This window comes from Monopterus albus, unplaced genomic scaffold (assembly GCF_001952655.1).
Source record: "Monopterus albus unplaced genomic scaffold, M_albus_1.0 scaffold79.1, whole genome shotgun sequence".
Lineage (NCBI taxonomy): Eukaryota > Metazoa > Chordata > Actinopteri > Synbranchiformes > Synbranchidae > Monopterus > Monopterus albus.
The window spans coordinates 369,437-379,346 of record NW_018127959.1 but is presented as its reverse complement, the minus strand read 5'-3'; the positions used below and the strand labels follow the sequence as shown (position 1 = coordinate 379,346).

General features: G+C 41.7%; 2 protein-coding genes across 5 annotated transcripts in view; both read left to right on the top strand.

The window, feature by feature from the left end:
* Positions 1–2,532, top strand: part of LOC109963779 (high affinity cGMP-specific 3',5'-cyclic phosphodiesterase 9A) — a 9,479-nt gene extending 6,947 nt beyond the window's left edge. For all 4 annotated transcript variants that reach the window (XM_020606622.1, XM_020606620.1, XM_020606621.1 and 1 more), the window contains exons 12-14: positions 979–1,083; positions 1,409–1,555; positions 1,676–2,532. In XM_020606622.1, the coding sequence (XP_020462278.1) occupies positions 979–1,083; positions 1,409–1,555; positions 1,676–1,879 (456 nt within the window). In that variant the 3' untranslated portion in view covers positions 1,880–2,532. The remainder of the gene's footprint in view (positions 1–978; positions 1,084–1,408; positions 1,556–1,675) is intronic.
* A 990-nt stretch (positions 2,533–3,522) lies between these two features.
* Positions 3,523–9,910, top strand: part of LOC109963771 (glycerol kinase-like) — a 16,628-nt gene continuing 10,240 nt past the window's right edge. Inside the window, exons 1-7 of the mRNA XM_020606608.1 lie at positions 3,523–3,576; positions 4,723–4,917; positions 7,011–7,084; positions 7,722–7,828; positions 8,359–8,436; positions 9,055–9,134; positions 9,649–9,662. Coding sequence (XP_020462264.1) covers positions 3,523–3,576; positions 4,723–4,917; positions 7,011–7,084; positions 7,722–7,828; positions 8,359–8,436; positions 9,055–9,134; positions 9,649–9,662 — 602 coding nt within the window. The remainder of the gene's footprint in view (positions 3,577–4,722; positions 4,918–7,010; positions 7,085–7,721; positions 7,829–8,358; positions 8,437–9,054; positions 9,135–9,648; positions 9,663–9,910) is intronic.

Sequence of the window (9,910 nt, the reverse complement as noted above, 5' to 3'; positions counted from 1 at the left end):
TTTTGTGGCATTCATGTGGACGGCAAAGTAAGAATTTCATTGTTCAGGGAAACACGTTTCCTAACTGTGCATATGATAAAATAAACACTTTGAACTTTGAACTTTGAACCCTGTCAAATGATACAGTTGCACTTATATTTTAACCTGTTTTGAACTTGGTGTTATTTGATATTTCAATCAATTTGATATTTTAAAATTGGTTGATTTCGTTATCATTTTTTTTTGGCAAGTGGGGCTTGAAAATTCGTCCACCCTCTTAAGTGGGGAATGACACAAAATGTTTGAGAACCACTGGGTTAGACCAACATTCAAATCGATTCAAACTTAATTTCTATGGTGCCTTTTATACTATCAGTTCCTACAACCCTAAGGGACCACTGTGTCTATAAAAATAAATATAATATATAAACCTAAGGGCTTTTTAAGCACTTTAAATACCAATCAGTTGATTGTTTCCCGGGCCAGAACTAAGCAGGGTGAAGCTGCCTTCACTGATTATGCAGCACAAAGATGGAACCAGCTTCTGTAGGAAGTCAAATCTGAGGACACGGTAGCTGTGTGTAAATCTAAACTGAAAACACTGCTGTTTTTTGTTTCACTGCTTTTACTCTGTAATGTTAATTGTCTCTCTCCTCTGTCTGTCCTGTACATAAAGCACCTTGAGTCACCATTAGGCTGGAAATGAGCGCTATACAAATAAAGCTGAGTTGAATAAGTGCTTAAAAGATGACAAGTTGGTAAGACAGTGAAGGTGTCAACAGTAAAACAAAGTGAAACTAATGCACACAAGAAATAGATATAAAAGCAAAATAAAACAAAACAAAATAGATTTTAACAAATCAAACATTTGAGCAATAAAGCATGACAAGATACAAGATACCTTTCAGGTGTGCACAGACAGGACTCTAACACTGGCTGACAAACTCTCCTATATTCCTCTCATGATTAATGAGAGTCTGTTTTATCTCATGTCTGCAGCTGATGATGATTCTGATCAAAGTAAGCGACATATCCAACGAGGCGCGGCCCATGGAGGTGGCTGAGCCCTGGCTGGACTGTCTTCTACAGGAATTCTTCAACCAGGTTCTGACTGTATCATAAGACATTTAATACTGTGGCAACACCTGAAGAGTAGTTTCAAGACTAGCACATTGTTTCCATTGTTCTTGCTGCAGTCTGACCTATATTTAATATTTATTGTAACATACTGACTAGCAAATGTTTTGGTGAAGTGATTGAAAACTGAATTTTGTAATTATATTAAAATTGTGTGATATCGTAGGAGTTACTGTAGGCGCTTAGATCACTGAACCCAAGAACAGCACAGTAAATCTGTGCTTTATAGTAACAAAAGGCAAAACCAGCTCTATAAGCATTCGTTCCAGTTGTGCCGTGCATCTGTCCTCAGAGTGATGTGGAGAAACTCGAGGGTCTTCCAGTCACCCCCTTCATGGATCGAGACAAAGTAACCAAACCCTCATCTCAAACGGGTTTCATCCGATTTGTCCTTCTGCCTCTCTTCATGGAGCTAGCCAACCTCTTCCCCTGCCTGGAGGTAACTCACAAATATACTAACCTCAAGCAAAGGTTCCTTTGGGTTCGGACCAGTTTCTCTGGGAGATGTAGCAAATCAAGGCAGAGGGAACATTTATTAATTTTTTTGTTAATTCTACAGCAACACATTATTGACCCAGTACGGAAGGCTCTTGATTACTACACAGAGATGGAGAAAGCTCTGGAGAGGGAGAAACAGAACCGAGCTCAGAGCGAGAATGCCGCCAAGAGCAAGGAGACAGCTGTAGGCATGCAGAGCTCCGCTGACAGCCACTCAGACGCCGGGCCTGAACCCTCGACACCAGGCAACACGTTTAAAGACTGATCGCAGCCCATCCTAGATATCATACCTAAAGATGACTGTGTAACATTATGCTGACGAGGACGTAGACAGCCATTTATTTGCAAGAGGAAAAGAAAAACAAGGCAGGAAAACAAACAGTGAATCATAAATGTTAAACAGGTCAGTACATTGTTGGAGCTCTTCCCCTCTGACCCGTGTGCTGTATATATAGCAGAGGAGCCACTGTCCTGCTTCAAACTTACATATTCATTCAGGACTTTAGAAAAGAGAATTTACTATAACGTTTATATTGAGTTATGTGTTTCTGACCCATCTGCTTTTGGACTCTCAGCCAAGCACTGCATGCTGCTCTAACAGTTGGTAGTTTAGTTTGTGTGCAGCGGTAAATGGAACATGTATAGTTTTATTTTAGGATTTTTCTGGAAGTGCCAAAACAAATTTTCAACAGTAGTACACTGTATTGTAAGATTATTTCCACAGTATAGTAGAGTAGATATTAGAATATGCCAAAGTGATATTTTATAGACGACACACAATCTTTTTACTTTACACATTTTAAGGTAGTCCAGACAAAATTGCATTTCTTATGAATTTGCCAGATGTTTATTTTGAAAGAAATAAACTTGTAAGTCGAGTTGGTTGTACTGCGTCTGTAGCAAATGTCCAGTTAATAAAACACCCATCAGGAGTTCCCTTCACAAAGCAGTGTCTGTTCCTGTAATACTTGTTTAGTTTCTAGGGGCATGGTTAGAAAACCATAGATGTGTTAGGACGAACCTCATGAATCAGTTATCTTAAAAAATGTATGGCTGTTTGTGGTGATGCTCTGTTGTTCATTTGCCTTAATGTCTGTGGCTCATTTTGAGGTGTAGCATAAGTTTAGGATTAACAGTTTGAATGTCAGAAGGTGTACAAGAGACCTTTGCACATTACACATGCAGAGGTTCAGTCAGAGTGAATGAGAACATAGTTACAGCTTAAAAGAATTCTGTGTACTGGGTAATATGTCAAGGATAAATTGCACTCATCAAACCAGTTGCAGAATTGAAAGATACTGTGTCATGTACCAGCAGGTTCGGTGTTTCAACTTCTTCAGCGGTGACAGTAGCTTGAGAAGGTGCTGCTGTTCCTCTGGAGGACCAGGAAGAACTAGCTGTATGGCCACATGTTGGGGGCTTGGTCCTCTAGCTTTCAGTGAATAATTGAAAGTTGCCATTATTTCTTCTAAAAACGCTAGCCAGCAATGTAAGCAAGGGTGAATGTGTCAACAGGACAGCAGTCCTAAAAAGCAGTGGTGCAGCTGAGCAGTTTACCACTGTGAGTTAGAGGGAAGAAGCAATAGTGCAGCCTGTAACCACACAACCATAATGATTAGCTTCAGCCCTAGTAGCTTTACAGTCAGTGGGTCATTAATGGAGCTTCACAGCTCAGTATGGCTGAGACAGATTCCTCACAAGCCAAATGAAGGTTTGGACTATTTTTAGGCTTTAGGTCTTTTTGTCAGTAGAAGAGGAGCCTCATCTGACTGGAAGAGGAGAGGGGACGCTGTGACGCCCTGCCTGCAGAGACAGAGTCGCTGCAACAGTGTGTGTACATGGGTAGACTTGTCTTTCTATACTTGTGAGCACCAAATAACCGGGCACCAGCTCACATTGTGGGGACTTATGTCCTCAAATCATGTGAATGTCTATGTAAAGAGAGTGACAGTGTCCCCAGTGGTGAGGACAGGGCATGAAACAGCTCCAATGCATTCAAATGCAATCTACCCCTGCTCCAAGACAACAGTGCACAGTTATGTCACCCAGTTCCAGGAGAATTTATTTCTAGGAAATACTCCCAGCTACGTGGTTGTCGATCTATTAGACATTGTAATGTAGAAGAAATTTCTTTCAACCTCGCAGGAAAACAGATTCCTGCTAAACTGTTCCAGCCCAATTTTATCACCTGTTTGTGTGTGAGAGAATATTACAACCTATTATATTTATTATAGTGAAGGCCTTGTTTATTTCAGCAAGACAATGCCAAAGCACACTGTGCACATACTACAACAAAGGAGGCCCTGAACTGTTGAGCAGATAACATCCTGTATCAAACAACACCGGGGAAACATTTTGATCTCAAAACTAAAGCGCTGGGTTTCCTCAGTTCTCAAACACTTACAGAGTTTGGTTAAAAGAAGAGGTGATGCAACACACTGGTAAACAACTGTCCCAACGTTCTACACATCAAACTTTAAATGGGCCCCATTTTCACAAAAACTATACAAATGTTCAGTTTCAACATTAAATACAGGTTTAAAATGATCTGCCAACCAGTGGATTCAGTTTTTAATTACATTTTACACAGTGGCCCAACTTTTTGTTACTGGTGATATGGAGAACAGGAATAAAGAAATCTAGAGGAATAGGAGTGAAGAAATCTAGAAGAATAGGAATAAAGAAATCTAGAAGAATAGGAATAAAGAAAAAATCTAGAAATAAAGAAATCTAGAGGAATAGGAGTGAAGAAATCTAGAAGAATAGGAATAAAGAAATCTAGAAGAATAGGAATAAAGAAATCTAGAAGAATAGGAATAAAGAAATCTAGAAGAACAGGAATAAAGAAATCTAGAAGAATAGGAATAAAGAAATCTAGAACAGCAGCTTGGATTGAGACTCTTATTCAACACTGATGTAAGGAACGAATACAACTTGACTGACACTTCACTGAACCAATAAACAACAACTTCATGTGTGTCGACGGTCATACATCCATGGGTGTCTGTCAGTCTCGGAGTCTCCGGGATCGTTTCCTGTGCGAGTAGTGTGAACGCCCCGAAGTGATTTGGCAGCGCGTGGCCGACGCGCAGCCAATCGCTCTTTTAGCACGGACCGGTTCCGGCACGTCCTCTTTGGGATCCGCCTACCCGGTCGTCCTACTGCTCGGCAGGAGCCGCGGCTGGTATAAATAAGTGGAGAAAAGTCTGGTGTGGTGGTGTTTCAACGGCCCCTAGGACGAGCAGCAGCATGGACCCGCTGGTTGCTGCGATAGACCAGGGCACAAGCTCGACGAGGTTTCTGGTGAGTGACGTGGAGGCGTCGTTTGCGCGTCGGTAGCTGCGCTCCGCACACCGGGACACCTCCAGTCAAGAAACTTCTGCGTGTTAACACACGATTAAAGGAGAAAAAGTTGTTAGAAGGGGAAAAGATGAGTTAGGTCAGCGGGTAGGCGGTGCGATGTGCCTGTGTGCGCGTCCACAGATTAATGTAACGTTATTTAAAATGATGAAACATTTAGGAAACATCTTATTTAATAAAAATACAGTTTAGCTGTCAAACAGAGTTTATATAGATTCTAGACTCTATTGTCTTTATTATAAATAATAGTCTAGAGTTCATCCACTACATCCATTTCACTATTGTTATCTGTGTTCTGGATGTTTGTGACACAATTCAGGTCAGATTCTAAATATACTCTGTGATATTTAGGTCAAACCTTTAAGTCTATCTTGTATCTTTAATTAGGAAATACACTAAGACAAGCCTGTTATGCTGGGAAACATGAAATACCACCATTTCCTGTTAGAGCAACTCAGTATATTTCAATAAAAGGAGTAAAGAGGTGATTAGCAGTTTGAAATGTTGGTCACCTGGGTAATGTATTGATCAAACCCATATTGATCTGATTTATAGCTTTACAGGAATTTGATCTCTGCTAATAAGAGCTGGCTGTGTCCTGAGTACTGAACATGTGATTTAATGTTGTCGCAGTGTGTGTTAAGGACAGCGTTGTGTGCTGAGCCTCACAATTCATTCTTATTGTGAAGTTGGTGAATAATCACTGAAATGTCAATCCAGTGTTTGTGGGCTACATACAATGTGGTCAGAAATGATGGATGTCCACAGCAAACTCATAAGCAGTGACCGGTTTTTCCAAAAGGGCCTTTAACAGGGTTAAAGGGTTATGAGGCCCCTGGCTGGATGCTCATCTGATGGCATGCAGGTCAAACACAGGAAAGGTAACTGACCAGAGGTTAAACTTTAACCTAAAATGCTGTTTCATTGCCAGGCCTGAGTGAAGACAAGCCAAGTGTCTCTAGTCCTAGATGAGGATTATGAAACCAGTATCAGTGTTGAAGTAATTGGTTAGTATAACTGAGCTTTGACCTCTGCATCCACCAAGTTTTCCTCTCCATCCATTATGCATACCACTTATTCCTGAATAGGGTTGCAGGGGGCTGCAGCCAAAGAGCCAAATGGACAAAGGCGCTACAGTCAGATGAGACCAAAATGGAACTCTTTGACCTCAACGCCAACTGGTACGTCTGGCGGAAAGACGGCACAAGTCACCATCCAAGGATCACCATACCTACAGTAAAGCATGGAGGTGGTAGCAGCCTGTTGTGGGGTGTTTCTCTTCAGCAGGGACTAGGCCACCTCTCAGGATAGAAGGGAGAATGGATGGGGCAAAGTACTGTCAAATTCTTGAGGGAAAACTTGCTGCCAGAAAGCTGAAGATGGGAAGGAAGTTCACCTTTCAATGTGACGATGACCCGAAGCACACGGCCAAACTGACCATACGGTGGCTGAAGGAGAAACGGATGAATGTCCTCGCGTGGCCTAGTCAGAGTCCAGACTTGAACCCTACTGAAAATTTGTGGAATGATCTGAAGAGTGCGGTCCACCAGCGGCCGCCATCCAATTTACCTGAGTTTGAACAGTTCTGTAAGCAAGTGGCCAAATACTGCTCAGGCCAGGTGAGCAAAGCTGGTAGAGAAGTATCCAAAAAGCAAAAGGTGGTCCCACAAAGTATTAATGCAGGGAGGTGATCCTTCTCCAAATCAAGTGATTTTTCAATACTGTTAATATTTTTCTTTCACTTACATGTTCTGAGCTGCAGCGAGTAAATGAAGCTGCAAAAACTTTGCTGCTGTATTTTCATTTCAGGCTGTGAAACATCAAAATGTGGATGTTTTGATTTGTCCTGTCTACGTGAGGTGATGTTCATGTTGGGTACAGGATAAAATCCAGCCAGTGATGATCATCATCTCTCCATTCTCTGCCTTGTGCTGCTTGTCAGCCCCCCACCCCCCACCCCTCAGCACTCCGCTGCAGTGTTATCCCAAACGCTGTGTTGTCCGACAAAGCTTCCAAGCATTTCTCTGTTTCTCCAGGTGTTCAGTGCAACAACAGCTGAATTGATCAGTCACCATCAGGTAGAGATCAACCAGAGTTTCCCCAAGGAGGGGTGAGTTCCTTGGCCTTCAGTGTAACATAATATTTTTACATGATAATAAACATTTAAAACCTACACAGAAAGTGTGTGTCTGTGTGTGCACACATAATATGTGTTGTAGAGAAAGGGAATCTATTTTAGCTCAAACTTGAAAATGACAGAAAATGTTACTTTATACAAAGTATTAGACAATAAATGTTTAAATCTATGCTTTATACCCAAACAGAAGATACACAAGTTGACATTGCAGTAGTTCCTGGATCACTAAAGTGACAATTGACCTGCATTTTAGATTAATCTCTTATCTGTGTAGCATGAGTCTAAGGTCCTTTCATTTTATTGTCTTCACTATTGTTAGCTTGGCTGGTACATATTACACACTGTGCAAGGTGCCAAAGGCCAGTAGTCCAGGTCAAAAACACCTTAGGCTCTGTAAATACCAGCTTTTGCTTGTGAATTATGCACTGAACAATTTAGCACATTCAAAGTTACTTTTGTTTTGCATAAAAGAAAACCGGGACTAGGGGAATCGCTGCCTACACACCAAGGATCACAATAACACAACACTGAGTTAAACAGCCAAGCATATAAATCACAAAACTATACATGTGGACTTGTGTCTTCACATTCCTGTGTGTGTCTTTATCAGCTGGGTGGAGGAGGATCCCAAGGAGATCATGCATTCTGTCTACGAGTGTGTGGAGAGGACGTGTGAGAAACTTAGTCAGCTCAACATTGACGTCTCCAACATAAAAGGTGGGACACTTACTGTTACACACACCGACACCTAGGGTTGAATAGCTAAGGCTGGATTCACACAGATACCCACTAACCCAAGGGGCTGTGCTGGTGACACTGGTGCATGGACATGATTGGCCGATGAGGTGCCTTGCCAGATGACATTACATTACTTCTGTTTCCCCCCCTGCCGGCTGCTGTCTCATTTTGGTGGAATACTCCCCGCCTGCGTCATGAATGAGAAGAGATGTTTGTTCTCACAAAGAGTGACACTCTGTCTCAACGCTGTGTAACTGTGGGTGCAGATGTGTTAACTACACTTGCAGCTGGATGAGAGAACAAACACTAGCTGTTAACTACACAAAGCCCTTTTCACACATGGGATCCATAACATTGCTGGCTTCATCAATCTGTTAAAGCAACAGCTTGTGCACGCCACTCCATCTATGGAACCGCATGCAGTTCAGACTTCTGCTGTGTTTTAAAGTGATACATAGATGTTTGGGCTTTGTTGACTTTCATGATTGTTGTTTTCATTGTCGTCTCAGCCTTGGGGGTGACCAATCAGAGAGAGACGACCCTGGTGTGGGACAAAGAGACCGGAGAGCCACTGTACAACGCCATCGGTATCACCGCCTGATATTTAAATTTAAATTTATATGATTTAATAATTACAGTTAGGATCCTTCACACACACTTTGTGTGACTGTGCTTTGCATATTTAAGACGTATCTATCAATATCAAACTAAGAGGTAGAGGAAGTGGTGGAAGGAAAAGGAATGAAACAGCACAGCGCATGGCGAGCTTACGTCAGGCTGTAGAGTCCACTTTCCTGTCTGTCCCACCCACCATCCCACGTGGCAGTGATTCACCGCCCACTCAGACTGTGTGCTAATATTACTTAGAAAGACAGGTCACAGCTCCTTTCTGAATTTCACATGAAATGGATTGGAATCTGTTGTTTGATGAGAAATAAATGGTGTTGAGAGCCCAGTGAATAACTAAATCTGAGAGCAATAGTGATAACTTCTGTTTATGAAACTGTTGGAGCAGAACCAAATGTGGCATGTCCTGAAATGTTTTTAGGTTTGGATGCAGACCCTGAGAGAAAGTGTTGAATGTTAAGAGTCTCACTTCTGTTTTTGGTTTGGAGTCGTACAGACATTTCAGCTTGCTGTGACAATACCGATATACATATTTGATATCCTACTATGTGAGCCTTTGTCCTCTGCTGTGTCTGTAGTGTGGCTGGACCTGCGCACACAGTTAACAGTAGAGAGGCTCATCAACAAGGCTCCAGGCAGAAACAAGAATCACCTCAAGGTACAAGATGATGGACATTTCTTTTGTTTGCTTGCTTTCAGACTCGATTCATGGTGCAGTGTTTCAGAAATTTAGAAATACATTCAAGATAAAGCCGTGTCTAGACTACAAGCACAGCGTGTGCAGCGCGTAACATCTGGCGTGCAGCTCGTGGTAACCTGTCCAACCTGGTAAAAAAGCAAATGAAAACTTTGAAAAGAACTACATGTTCAGTAGGATTGATGTAAAACATGATGGATCCTGTGTTTAACTGGTTTAGCTTGATATATTTCTCCATTTGGTTGCGTTCTGGTTGGAACTATTGAGCTTTCATTGTTCCGGTGGAGTCTGGTTACACACACAGCTCTGAAAAAAGAGACTCATCCCATGCATGTATGAAAAACGCAGCAGAAATGCAGCTGAAGTGTTTCTCTAGCCTTATTATCTCCTATATAAGGCAGTACAGTTCAACAGCAGCACAAACCTCCAGCCTCCAAAGTGATCATACACTTGAATCAACACCCTTGTGAAACAGTTTAAGGTGGGACTGCTGTACTTTTAGGTCGGTGTACCTAATAAACAGACAGCTGGGTTTAGATAAACGTATGTGCCAATTAATGGAATTCTTTGTTGCTCTGTTATTGCCAAAGGTCTTACAGATATTGTGGTGACTTTAAAGTACAAGTCTGACTGTGATTTTAGTGTCAAGCCTTGATTAGAATCAAAGTCATGTTATATAATAAACATACACAATGTTTTATGTTCTGATTGAGTTTTCCTTCAGCAGTCACACCAAC